The sequence below is a fragment of the Chlorocebus sabaeus genome, chromosome 17 (genome assembly GCF_047675955.1).
Source record: "Chlorocebus sabaeus isolate Y175 chromosome 17, mChlSab1.0.hap1, whole genome shotgun sequence".
Classification (NCBI taxonomy): Eukaryota; Metazoa; Chordata; class Mammalia; order Primates; family Cercopithecidae; genus Chlorocebus; species Chlorocebus sabaeus.
The window spans coordinates 46,884,788-46,899,316 of NC_132920.1; the positions used below are offsets into that span (position 1 = coordinate 46,884,788).

General features: G+C 39.2%; 1 protein-coding gene across 1 annotated transcript; it reads left to right on the forward strand.

The window, feature by feature from the left end:
* The first annotated feature begins 323 nt into the window (after nt 1-323).
* On the forward strand, nt 324-12,583 carry ANKRD66 (ankyrin repeat domain 66). Its single transcript, XM_007972330.3, is given in 6 exon segments — nt 324-573; nt 3,421-3,475; nt 3,478-3,503; nt 5,431-5,605; nt 7,224-7,452; nt 12,172-12,583. Coding segments are annotated over 6 exon segments (753 nt in total). The 5' UTR covers nt 324-504; the 3' UTR covers nt 12,371-12,583.
* Nucleotides 12,584-14,529: the final 1,946 nt, after the last annotated feature.

Below are 14,529 nucleotides of genomic sequence, written 5' to 3' on the forward strand. Positions count from 1 at the left end.
CCTCTTCTTCTTCTTTGTAAAAGCATTTACCCTGTGCCAAGTGTTTTCTAAATTATTTTAGCTAATCATATTTAATAGCAGTATATAAAAAAAGATGTTAAAATTTCATGTTATTGTTGAGGAAAAAAAAAACCTCTCTAAAGTTAAGGAACTTGCCCAAAACCTGACCACTGGTTCTGAATGTGAGGAGCCCAAACTGTCCCCACTCCCCCAAAGGTCTCACATCTCCTATGGATACACGGTCACTACACAGCCTACCTCCGTCACAGTGTTATGTGGGCAGAAAATCATTCACAGCTTTTTTTATTTTTATTTTTGTTTTTGCATTAAATACTATTTGAAAGATCCTGTTAAGGGCCAGCACATTTGGACTAAAAAAGGTGGCTGGAACTGCTGAAGAGTTAGGATGTGAAGCAGACTGGGAATCCCACCCCACCAGACACCTAGGGAAGCTGAAGTTGACTGGCTGGCTTTCATGCAGAAGGAGGAGTCAGTTTCCATGGCATGGGCACAACACTCCAGATAGTTAGGACTTCCTGCCAGCACAGAGCTCCTTGGATTTCACACAAGACAGTAAGTGCCTTTATGTTACCCTCTCTTATTTAGTATAGTTATTAAAAATCACTGACATTTATTAGAACTGATATTTATTGACTAGTTTCCACTTGAGACACATCCACCAGAAAGATAGGAAATCAAGTGCATTTAATCAAATTCACAAAGATTGGTTGCTAAAGGAACCAACTGATAAATTTTGGTAGTCAATGCTAAGCTAGTGAATTGCATATATTTTCTGCAAATGAATTGCGTTTGTTTTTGTTTTGTAGAAAGCTTCTAATTAATAGTTATTTTTTAAAGCAGCTTTATTAAGATACAATTCACATACCATAAAATTGGATTCATTTAAAATGTACAATTCAGTGTTTTTTGGCCTTTTGGTGTTGTGAAAGCATCTAATCTAAGAACATTTCATCACCCCTAAATGAAATCCTGTACTTATCAGCAGTCACTCCCCACCCCAACCTCCATCCTAGCCCTAGGCTGCCTATAGTATACATTCTAGCTATCTAGATTTGCTTATTCTGAGCATTCCACATACATGAAAGTATGCAATATGTGGTCCTCTGTAACTGGCTTCTTTCACTTAGCATGTTTCTGGGTTCATCCATAAAGTATGTATCAGTACTTTATTCCTTTTTATTGCCAAATAATAATCCTTTAGATGGATATTCCACATTTTGTGTATCCATCTATCAGTGAACCTTTGGGATATTTCCACTTTTGCCTATTATAGATAATGCTTCTATGAACATTCATGTACAAATGTTTATATGGATATCTGTTTTTCTTCTCTTGGGTATATAGCCCATTGGAATAGTCAGACTTTCCTACTTCAAAACTTACTACAAACCTACAGTAATTAGGACTGTAGTACTAGCATGAAGATAGATATTTAGAGCAATGGAGTAGAATTGAGAGTCTAGAAAAAAAACCCTTACATTTATGTTCAATTGTTTTGTGGCAAGTGTCTCATGTATAAAAATTAACTCAAAATGGATCACAGACCTAATAGTAAGACTTAAAACTATAAAACTCTTAGAGGAAAACACAGAATAAATCTCTGTGAAGGAAAGGACCAACTTCATTCTTTTACCTGTAGATATCCAGTTGTGCCAGCATCATTTATTGAAAAGACTATTATTTTGTCACTGAATTGTCCTGGTATACTTGTTGGAATCAGGAAGTGTGAGTCCTCTAACTTTGTTCTCTTTCAAGATCGTTTCGGTTCTTCTGGGTCCCTTGCATTTCCATACGACTTTTTAGAATCAGATTTTCCATTTCTCTGGAAATAAATGTTGCTGCCCAATGCTTCCACTTGAATTGCAACTCATCCATGGGAAGTTATGGAATCTTGGCATAAACTCAAATGTGGGACAAATGAGGTTGGTTGAAATGTAAACCTGCTTAAAGGCTTCTATGAAAGGCAAGCGAAAAGACTTCTAGATACTGATTTAAAAATTGGTTTTGTTTTAGTGGCACCCTCAGATTAGAAATACTCTAGTGTTTTTATTTACGATTTTATCATTGATCAAACACTCCAGTGCAAGGAATTTTATTAAAATGAATTTTAAAAGTAAAATGCAGTCTGTGCCATCTTCTCTCTTACCTAACATAGTATGTACAGAGCATCTATTTCACAAAACATGCCCAATCCTTGTCCTGCACACCCAAAAATTCTGATTCCTTTTGGACTGAGGCCCAGACATCTGTATTTTTAAAAATCCACGACTGATTCTCATGTAACCCCTCAGTTGAGAACAGCTGCCACATCCTTACTCCCTCCTCAGCTCTCCAATCTTGCTTCCTGCCAGTCTATACCTTACTTTTTAGCCACAGAGATATTGCTACTCAGAGTGTGGCAAGTGAGCTAGTAGCACTGTGAGAACTTATTACACATAGAGAATCTCAGGCCAGGTTCCAGACCTACTAAATCAGAATCTGCATTTTAACAAGATCTCTAATGATTTGTGTACATCAGAGGTTGCCACACTATGGTCTACAGACCAAATCTGGCTTACCATGTTTTTGTAGGCCCGTGGTCACCACTTAAGGTGCTGAACCTCCATGGGATAGCACAGTGAGACTCCCAGAGCAAGCCCAGGCAATGCCCTCTGCCCCTGCTGCCCCATCAGCAGCCCACAGCTGTGCCTGGCCACTGCCCAGGCCCTGCTGGTCACCACCTACACAATGGTGGCAACTGCTGGGACTGAGCAGTGGAATCTCAGTATGGGAGTTGGTGGCTCCATGAACCACCTTGTCTCTTGCCAACTAACTGGAGATGACCCCTCTAGGAGGAGAGAAAGTTCACTGGGATCTGAACATCACTAGGGCAGAGTGAAACTGACCATCTCACCAACCAGGCCCTTCCCCCTCAGGCCTGTCCTCTTTCCACTAACAATATCTCCAGCTGAGGAGATACCCTCCAGGGTACAAAAAAGGTAGAAAGATCCACCCCAGGAAAGTAGGGCAGGGTGGAGCAGGAGTTTTCTCTTTCATATGTACGATAGACTCTTGGCATATATATTTTTCCCCTCTTTTTTTTTCCTCTTGGCATAATAATATTTACTATCTGGTTCTTTACAGAAAAAGTTTATTGACTCTTGGTTTACACATTAGGAACCACTTGCCCTTTGCAGTGTGTGACTCCGGCCACAGACATGGCTGTCCTTCAGCAGGGGATCCTCCACCTCCATCAGTTGCCAATATGTCTCGGACCCATCCCTTCAGGACCCAGCTTATGCCACTTTTAGAGAAAGCTCCTTTTACTTCCCAGTCTTTGTGAATGGCTCTTTCTCTCTGTCCCCTAGGCATTTACAGCATTGCATTTTAATTTAGTTTATTTTCTTTCTCTCCCTCCAGGGCTGTTCACATATTTCAGTGCACTCACCTGGAGGGCTTACCACAACAAAGATGGCCAGCCCCTGCCCAGAGTTTCAGATTCAGTAGGTCTGGGGCTGAGCACAATATTTTGTGTTTCTAAGAAGTTCGCAGGGGCTGCTGCTGCTGGTCACCGTTAGTGAGGTTGACACCAGCTCCTTCTTGTGATCCCAACTTAAATCTTCAGATCAGAGACATTCCCAACGGCCCCGTCTCAAATGGTACTCTCTCCACTCTTGTTTTCTATCTCAGCTCCTTGTTTACACCAGCAGCTCTCAACCTGTTTGTTCTCAGAGCTTCTTTATACTCTTAAAAATTATTGAGAGCCCCAGAGAGCTTTTGTTTATGTAGGTTATAGCTGTCAATTTATTCTATTGGAAATTAAAACTGAGAAAACTTTTAAATATTGATTAGTTCATTTAAAAGACTGTAATAAACTTATTACACTATAATATAAATGACATTTTATGAAAATAAATGTATTTTCCAAAACAAAAGAAATGTGACTAGTCACATAGGTTTATGCTCCCCTGCCCAATCTCTTTAATATCTGACTTAAGAGAAGACAGATGGATTCTTGTATTTGCTTCTGCATTCAGTTTGTTGTTTTGGTTAAAGTATATAAAGACAATGTGGTTATACACACACACACATATATATAATATATATACACATATATAGATATATGTGTATGATATATATACATATACACATGTATATATAATATATAATTATATATTATATACACATACATATATACACATGTATATTATATATACATATATGTGTGTACATAAAATATACACATGTATATATTATATATATAAAGTTGGAAAAGGGAGGAATATTTTCAGATAATTGTGGATGTTGTTTGATACTACAACAAAATTGTATAAGTTGTAGTGTCTTAAAGGTTAGTTGCAATGTGCAATCTGAAATGGTATCAATGCACTTTCTATACTGTTTTAGTAAAATACATTGGTCTACCAAATGGATCTCTTTATCCATGCATGATTTCATAACATCCTTTCTTTGTCATGGAAAATATTCATCTTTAGGGTGATAAATATTTTCTAAACGTTCACACATTTCATTGTACGGTATTCTAAAAACACATTTATTAAGTCATGTAATCAAAGATAAAGATTTAATAAAAATAATTCTTATTGTTTCATTTAGGATGTTGCTATGTAAGTGGCTTTTTAAAACTTACTCTGAGTGTGTGGTGAATGGCATGCTTCCAGGTCCAGTTTGGTGTCATTGCCTTGCTTCATGCTAAGGCACCAGCAGTTTTCTACGCTATTGCTTTTGAGCCATCCGAACAATTGTCAACACAGTGAAACAAGGCCAGTAACATTTTAATATAATGAAAACAGCTTTGACTTCACCGATCCCCTGAAAGAGCTCCAGGGATTTCTGAGGGTCTGCAGACCATAGTTTGAGAACTGCTGGTTTATGGCATAACATTAATAACAATTTTTAGGTATTTATTTGTGTGTGTGTCCATCTCAGCTGGTGTAACAATGTTAATACTGTTTAATTTTCATGGAGTATCTGCTCTGTATCCAATATAAATTTTTTTGCAAATTGACATTTATCCTTACAACAACCCTGGCAGATTATATCCATTCTACAGATAAGAAAGATAAGGCACAGAATTATACAACTAACATAAGGGAACATGACTAGAACTCTGAAGTAGGAGTAGGAAATAGCACTAGAGGATGTTTTGAGGCCACGTAGCCGTGTGTCAGCCCATGAGTTTAGACATAATTCTGTGTGCAGTGGGAGCCACCGATAGTTTTAGGGTAGGGGACAGGCAGGCACTAACCACAGGAGCTCTAAGTACACACTCATGCCACACACATAAGGCAAACTTAGAGGCAAACGCATGTGGCGGGAAAGGAAATAAATGATATGGAAGTCTATGGGATTACTGGCTAAGAATAAAGGGTTACTTAGAATTTTCTAAGTGGCATGTCTCTCCCACAGTTGTTTTCTGTCATGGAATTGGCCAAAATGTCAGACATGACAAAGCTTCACCAAGCTGTTGCTGCAGGAGACTACAGCTTAGTGAAGAAGATTTTAAAGAAAGGTCTCTGTGACCCGAACTACAAAGATGTAGACTGGAATGACCGGACCCCACTTCACTGGGCTGCAATCAAAGGTGAGTGGGCAATGCTTAGGTAGATCTGCCCTTTTGAGTCCACCATTCATGAGGCTATCAATCAATAGGCTATGTGGGGGAGTGGAACAAACATTTCTTTAGAGCCAGATGGAAACTTCATTTCATTTTTTTTTCTTTTTCTTGAGACAGAGTCTCGCTCTGTCATCCAGGCTGGAGTGCAGTGGCACAATCTCAGCTCACTACAACCTCCATCTCCTGGGTTCAAGCAATTCTCCTGCCTCAGCCTCCTGAGTAGCTGGGATTATAGACGCACGCCACCATGACGAGTGAATTTTTGTATTTTTAATGGAGAAGGTGTTTCTCCATGTTGGCCAGGCTGGTCTTGAACTCCTGACCTCCAGGGATCCTCCAGTGATCCTCCTGCTTCAGTCTCCCAAAGTGCTGGGATTACAGGCGTGAGCCACCACGCCCAGCCCCAGATGGAACATTTTAATCCTGACATCACCGCTTACTAGTTGTAGTACCTTACACTAGTTATTTAATGTCTTTGGGCCTGTTTATTCACCTAAATATGTGCAGGAATGCCACTTTGGAGCCCTGTGATGGGAATTCAGCAAAATAATGAGTGTACAGTGCCTACCATATAGTCTGTTCTCAGTTAATACTAGTCCTTTGCCCTCTCAACCTTTAACAGGAATAGAACATCATGAAGAAGGATAGGGACTTTGTCTCATTCATCATTGAATCCCCCATGCCTTACATAGCTCAGTTCCAGAACTGGAGGAAGATAGTGGCAAAAACTCCGGGAATGGGCTTCTCAAAGGCTTTGGCAATAGAAAGCCATCAAAGAATGTTAAGTAAGAAAGTGTTATGGTCAACTTTGCTTTTTAAACATTTATTGCGATTCCTGTGTGGAGAATGGGTTGACAAGAAGCAAGACTGGCTGCAGAGAAATTAATTGGGATATTTTTGCAAAAATCTAAGTGCAAAGTAATGGTAGCTGTACCAAAGCACCTTTTAATGAACATTTTCTATGTGCTGGGTACTGTACTGTGTACTTCACATCTGTGATTTCACCTGCACTCTACAAGAATTCAATGATATAGGGGGTAATATCATTAATTTGCAAATTAAGAAACTGGCCTCAGATATTTGTTTCTTATCTGAGGTGCCACTTGTTAGCAAGTGGGATGGGCAGGATATGAAATCACATCTATCAACTAGAAAGCCTGTGCTTTAACTTGTGCTAGCTATCATGTAAATAGGACTTAGAATATTTGGTTTTGACTCAGTGTTGAGACTGTCAAAAACAGAGTAGGCCTTACCAATAGACAGGTATAGTGTGGCTTGGGAGAGAAAGCAAGATTCCTGGGCAGGGCCTGTGGCAATGCACAGGGTAGGGGAGTGTCCTGGAAGGAGGACAGGGAAGGCTTGCAGGGCTCAGGCCCCGGGTGAGAACTAGGTTCGTGGGGTAAGGTAGGGCACTGAGTTCCTGGTGAGAAGAGGGAAAAGGGAGGAGGGGATGATGATAGGAAACTGGAGGCTCCTCAAAGGCAAAGGTTCCCCTTCTATTGTGTTACCTAGGCTGGCCCTGGCCTCAGGCCACTCGGGACATCTTTATCCTAACCTCATCCTGTTTCTTCTTGGTACCTCTAAGGGCAAATGGAGGTGTTACGGCTCCTGATAGAATACGGAGCCAGGCCCTGCCTGGTTACTAGTGTGGGCTGGACCCCAGCTCATTTTGCAGCAGAATCAGGCCATCTGAATGTACTCAGAACTCTCCATGCATTGCACGCTGCCATCGATGCCCCCGACTTCTTTGGAGACACACCAAAGAGGATTGCACAGATCTATGGGCAGAAAGCCTGTGTGGCATTTCTGGAAAAGTAAGTTTATTTTTTTTCCACCTATAGAAGGAGCAGAGGAACAGGAGTCTGTGATCAAGATCTTGTCTGATTCTGTGGTCTTAGGTCAATGAAAATGAAATGAAGAAATCCAGCCAACAGATGATTATTTTATTGATTTTTTTAGTTGAGTTATTTTTATTAATGTTTCACTTGAAAGACTAGTTTGGGGGTCAAAATTAGATTAACATGTTGTTTTAGATTACGCAAAAATTATCTCAGATAAGAAAATTGGGATACCAAGTTTGAAGATGGGACATGGTGCAAGAATCATGACCTTCAGCTTTCTGAAAGGCATCCAAACTGGCTGTGTGACCTTGTGCAAGTCATGGCAGCTTCCCGACCCTCAGTTGTCTCATATTTAAAGTGAGGTAGGTGAATTAGACTTCAATTTTTCAGTACCCTCCTATCTTTTAAAACTTCTATGTTCATCTGTGAATGCCCTACTTACAGGCACACCAAAGAACTTATCTATCTAGCACCTGTTTATTTTTTTCGCTCAGCCAAGCATTCAAACATAATTAAGCACCAATAATTTGCATAACAGTTATAGCTCTGAGAGGGATTGAACAAAATTTGGAAACCTAGAATTTGATTGTTTCGGCAAGCAATTCATACAAAAGAAAGTACAGTATCAGAGTGAGGACATCATTGCTTGGAAACAAAATGATATAGACTATAGACAGCAATGCCATCTACAGGGGCAGTTCATGATGGGGTGCCCTCCGAAGAACCTGAAAATACAGTTATCTTCAGAGAGTTGAACAAGTGAAAATTTTGTCTATGGTGAGGTTAGTTATCCGTAGAAGTAACCCAAGAGACATTCCCTTAAAGGTAATGTCTTACATTAAAAATATCCAATATCACAACTGAGATGATTTGGGGAGTAAAGAGGCAGAAACTTGAGTCCTGACTCATGGATTCACTTTTCCCCAACTTCATCCGACATCTCCTACATTCAATGATCTCCATCCTCTGTGGACCTCAGCATCAGCAGACATTGTTCTCTGAACTTTTCAAAATCCTAACATACCACAATGTGACCATAGCTCTCTTCACTTTATCAGTTCCTGCATTATCACCAGGTCTTGAATTCATCAAGATCTCTTGTCATTCAACTTCTTCTTTTTCTCCTAATCTATCACCTTCCTGAAGGTCTCACTACATTTCCTCTACCATATGAGTACCATAATACATTTCATTGTTCCACTCTCTTCCCGCTATTCCTGCTATTAATTCTCAACCCAGCATACAACCCGGAATTCCCAACCTTAGATGAATCTCTGTCTTCTCCACGTTTATGCTTGTTCAGCTAGAGAAAATCCCACATGTCAATATATGGGTATCACCAGCAGTTTGAATATTTCCACTTTTATCTGAGCCCTCAGAGCAGCTTGGCTATCTCTTCCTGTCCTACTCCCTCATTGGCAATTCTAAAGCAACATCACACCTCAGCCTGGCTTTTAGAAGTATGCCTTCTACTTTAGAAAAAATATTGAGCCATGAGTTACAAATTTTTCAACTCTCACACTTGCAGATTTTATGTATATTTACATTAGCTCCTTCTTGCCGTCCTGTCCCTCCTTTGTAAAGTGTTATCCCTCCATATAGACTCTTCATCCAATCCTTTATGTCTTCTAGAAGGCCATTCATTATTCGTGTATTCTTTGTTACATCTTTACTCTTTCTCTTGTATTTTTAGCGTGTTTTCCTTTCCCTTGACTTCTTTTTGGACTGTGAACATGTTCAAATAGGTATTATCAAACAAACAAAAAGTTAGAGGCCCTTCTGAATTTCTCTGTGTCTTTCTTCTTCCCCACACTTCTAAGCAACTTGAAAGCTAGTCTACTTCTTTTAATCCAAAAGGAAAAACACTTATCCTCTCAGAGTGTCTAACATGTTTTATAGTAATAATTTGTGTAAAAACATAGAATCTTTGAATAGTTTCTGTATTTTTATTGTGATAAAAAACTCATAACATAAAATTTACCATATTAACTGTTTCTAAAATATACAGTTCATCAGTGTTGTGTACATTTACATTGTTGTGAAACAGATCTCCAGAACTTTTTCATCATGTAAAACTGAAACTCCATACCCATAAACAACTACCCTCTCTTTCTTCTCCCCAGTGGAATAGAATTTTGACTCTATATAAATCAAGAAACACCTGAATTATTTAGTAGTTCGTGTTTGCAAGATCTAAGATCATGATAAACGTTAGATCCTAAAATCTTGGGGAGAGACAACATGTCCTTCCTCTGACTTGTTAGCAATCAAATTGAGTAGGTTTTAAATGTCTGTTAATTGGAAGGGTTTGTTATTTCATTTTCAGCCAGAGGAAAGAGGTTTATTTTAAATATCAAAATTAGATCAGCTTTGAGTTTGTACTAAATTGGGAACGTAATAGATTTTCATAAATTATGTGTGCCTTTTTGGAAATGTCAACTGTCTTTATGTCTGCTTGTAAAAATTTCAAAATATGTTTTTCTCTTAAAAAGGCAACATTGTTTCATTTGCTTGAATATTATGATAGGAATGCTTACTGATATTACTTGATAGTCATATGTAGCCTTGGAACTTTAACATATATATATATATATATAACATATAAATATATCTCAGTATTAATCATGATAGTTGTACTTCTTTGAAACATTACATTTGAGGAAACTAATCTACGTAATTGCCTCCACTTCTTCATCCCTCACCCACGCTTCAGACTTCTTCCCCGATCCTCATACTGAATCAGCTGTCACTCAAGTCATTAGGGATCTCCTCATGGTAAATCAATTGCCTCTTCTCAATTCACATCTTACCTCCACTTAATTCGGTATTTAATATTCCTGAAACCCTTCTCCCTTGTTTTATCTGATGCTATTCTCTTTTAGTGTTTCTTCTACTTCTCCTATAATTCCTTATGACTTTTAAAATGTGCTTTTTCTAAGAATAAATCTCATGATACATTCTTGCATGCCTTTTAAATGCTGACATTCCTCAGGGTCCTGCCCTTGACTGTCCTTTACTGACTCTCTCTAAGTAATCCCAGCCCCTCCCTAGTGACCCGGGATCAACATGAAATATGACCCCAGCATAACTGCAATGCAGGAGGGGTGCTTGCCTCCAAAGAGTGGGGAGTGTTGTTACCAAGAAAAGTAGGCAGTGTTGAGCTGGCAAAAACAACAAAGTCACATCAGTCACATCACGTGTGAGTCATTTCTACTTATCATCAGCTCCCACTAAGAACTTCCCTTCTGACAGTTAGAGGGTTTAGGGAGAAGAATCCTGAATTAAGGGGGGATTAACCTGGATCTTGAAAGCTAGCAGGCTAGTGGAGGAGGGGAAAAACTGTTGATTTGGAGTGAAGGCACCAACTTGGAAATGTGCATAGGTTGTGTGTATATGTAAGAAGGCAAGGGATAGTGGAGGGACAGTGCAGGGACAGTGCAGGGATGAGTGGCCTGGCTAAGCAGAGCATTCACACTAGAGAGGAATGGAGGATAAGGTCAGGTGAGGGGGAGGGTGACCACAGTGAGCAGGGCAAGCAGAAGAATGTGAGCTCATCAGGGGAGTCACAGGCTGAAATAGATGCATTAGCAATTTACTAGTGTAGTAGAGGAGTTGGCAGTGGTACTGTGTGGGATTGAAGAATGCTAGACTTCAGGCAAGGGGATCACTTAAGGAATGTCTTATTGATTCACATTAAACCACTCATTTAGCAAATATTTTTGAGTTCTACTATGTGCGTGTCATTGAGTTAGACACTAAAAACGACCTAAAATAAACCAGATACAGTGCTGGACATCAAGAAGTTTAACTGTTTGGGAGAGGAAATAACTTGTTTACATAAATAACACTAATACAAGACAGAGAGTGACTAGGCAGAGGAAGGACATGGTGTGGTCTGAAGATTGAAAGGTCACTTCCAGCTTAGGGTGAAAGACTAGCGAGTTTGCTGTCCTTTGAATGAACTGTGCTTTTAATAATGGTTTGCACTTAAGATGCTATTTGCCTTCCCTATACCATTATCTACCCTCTTAAATTCCATTTGTCCTCATATTGGTTCAAATTTTCTCTCTGTAAAGTGACTTTTCCAAGTGCCTTTAAGCAAGTCACATACTCACCTTTGGCCTCATACAAAACTATATATGTGTATATTTTCCATTGTCTATGTGTGTATAATGCTCTATTTAATTGTCTATTTATCCATCCATGTATCCATTTAAAATTATATATTTTTTACATAATTCATACGTACATATAATACATATGTGATTGTGAGTGATTCTCGTTTTCCTCCTTATATGTTTCTGTACTTTTAAATTTTATACAAGGAACACACATCACTTTTACGGTTATGAAAAATAAAACTAAAAATAAACAAATGAAAACAGTCTCCCAATAATCTGCAAGCTGCTCTATAAATGTGAGCACTTCAAGAATCAGTAGCATTTTCTTCAAGCTGAGTGACTATCTTTGAGTCTGTTAACATCTCACTGGGGTCACACAATTTTTCTCCACGTCCAAGTAGTTTCTTTAGTGTCTGAGACCTTCCCTAAGTGTATGCTTGGAAATGCTCAAACTTGGCCTCCTTCCTTCTCAACTGAATTGCTGTGTGCAGAACCTGTGAATAGAGGCCGATTCCCAGGCTGGGACAGGCCCTCCTGCTCCAAGTTCAGAAGCCCCTTTCTTCTTTCCTAGGGCAGAGCCCGAGTGCCAAGACCACCGCCGTGCTGCCCAGCAGAAAGGGCTGCCTCTGGATGAGCGTGATGAAGACTGGGATGCCAAGAAAAGGGAGCTGGAGCTGTCTCTTCCTTCCCTAAATCAAAACACGAATAAAAAGAATAAGAAAAGTCGAGGCCCTACCAGGTCCAGCAATACCAAGGGGAGGAGAGTATGAGAACTTAACCTTACGTTTTCTGGCAGGGAACTTTTCCTGCCAGAATTGAGGCTGTTAGGCGTGGTGGCCTTTCCATGACTTTACTTACAGACCCTTACTCATCTGGCTTCTGCCAAAAGCCCATGGACCTGTCATTAGGTGCTGTCTACATGGGCTGTTGTTTCCTGGCTAGCACCTACTGTGTACAATAATTGCCAGGAGAGGACAAAACCTGCTTGCATTTTGTCATCAGTGTCATCTGTTTGCACGGTCAGCATCTTTTGTCCCCTGCCCCTCAACAATGATAGAATTTCAGGAGACAAGGAAACTCTGGCATGAATTAGCTTTATCCCTGATAACGAACGAGAGATAATGTAAAATAATGAACATGTGATTATAGGCCTACTTTTTCAACTGTAAATTTTGGAAAATTAAATTCAGATCAGATAATTCCAATAAAAAATTGCATCCAAATTGAGATGCAAAATACATATTAGATTTCAAACACTTAGTACAAAAATATAAAATGTCTCATTAGTAATAGTTAACATTGATTACACATTAAAATGATAATATTTTGGATATTGCGTTGAATAAAATATATCACCAAAATGAATTTTACATTTTTCCATTTACTTTTTAAAACATGTGGCTGCTAGAATGTTTAAAATTACCCATGTGTTTTTTATTTTATCTCTATCAGACAGCATTGCTATAGAACCCAAACAGCATGTTAAGCCTCTCCTAGGAGACTAGTCTGGTGTATTTTACTTTCCCTGGCTGCTCTGCATTTTAGATATACTAATTTCTCTGCCTAAATCAATTTATTTAGCTATCAAGTACCTTTATTACACATTCCTTAATTAATGTTTGTGTTAATACAGGCCATGCTTAGTTTGAAATTTCTGGAATGAAAAAAAATGCTGGAATATCTCATAGAAAAGCAGTATAGCTATAGAGGATATCTTTCCTCGTGTTGATTTACCTTTGAGCATCAGTCCCTTTCTCTATGCTCTGCAATGCAGAGTAGTGCCTGCTTTGGACCAGTACAAACATTGGAAGACAACTGACTTGAGCTGGACTAATAAGATTCTTCTCCTGGGTACTTGGAAAGAAATCCTCATGAGAGGCTGGACCAGTAGCAGATGACTTCAGAAGTATGGAGTGGTTAATTCTACACTAGGGCTGAGGCAGGGTACAGAGATGCTCTACAAAAAGGGCAAGAAGACAGAGGAAAAGACAAAGAGATAGAGATAGGTCAGTAGATAAATGAATAGATAGATAGATTCGATAGATAGATGATAGATAGATAGATAGATAGATAGATAGATAGATATGAATAGTTAGATAATTTGCTAATCCTAGTTCTGGTTCCTTACTCAGGGATCTGTGAAATACTATTTTATCATAAAAGTTTCCCTTTGCTTACAGTATATTGAATTATTTTCCTTGCAAGCAGACTTTTCTAATAAGTACAATATTTTAATCATGGACTTATGAGTAAGGCTGACTTAGGTTTGTGTCCTCCTCTATGGAAATGTAAAAGAATTCCCATTTCCTGGGGTTGCTGTGAGAATGAGATGGACAATGTGTGTAAGATGCTGACATTGGTACACTGTAACTGGTTTATGTCATGGCTGTTGTATTACTACAGAAGTGAACTCAGTTTTCCCCTGGGAATCCCAAGGGGATCCAGGAATAATGCCTTTTATAGGTCAAATGAGGCTCTCTATTGTCCAGTCCATAAATATCTTATCGAATTTTGTGGCATGGATAATAGCCTGTCCTCCATCAGCTGTACAAAACTGTGATAAGCAAAGTGTCCTTGGGGGTCTCTTACTGTGTCCACAACCCTGTGGCTCCCAGTGCCTTCATTGTGCCCTCACTTCATACTTATTCTCATTGAGATATAAAGAGACTTATGTCTTCTCTCACAAGTTTTTAGGTAGTCAATGAGAACAGCCGGAAGAGAATGCTAAAATAGCTTCTCTGTATGGCTAATATGATGCAACACAGACTCTGTACTAAGTGCTTTACATGTATTATATCTAATCTGCATGACATAGCTGCAAGACAAGTATCATTATCCCCAACTGACATCCCAAACTGAAGTTCTGAGAGGTTGAATGACTTGCCTTAGGCCACTTGACCAGTGTTTGTGCAGGCTGTAAAGCCTGGCT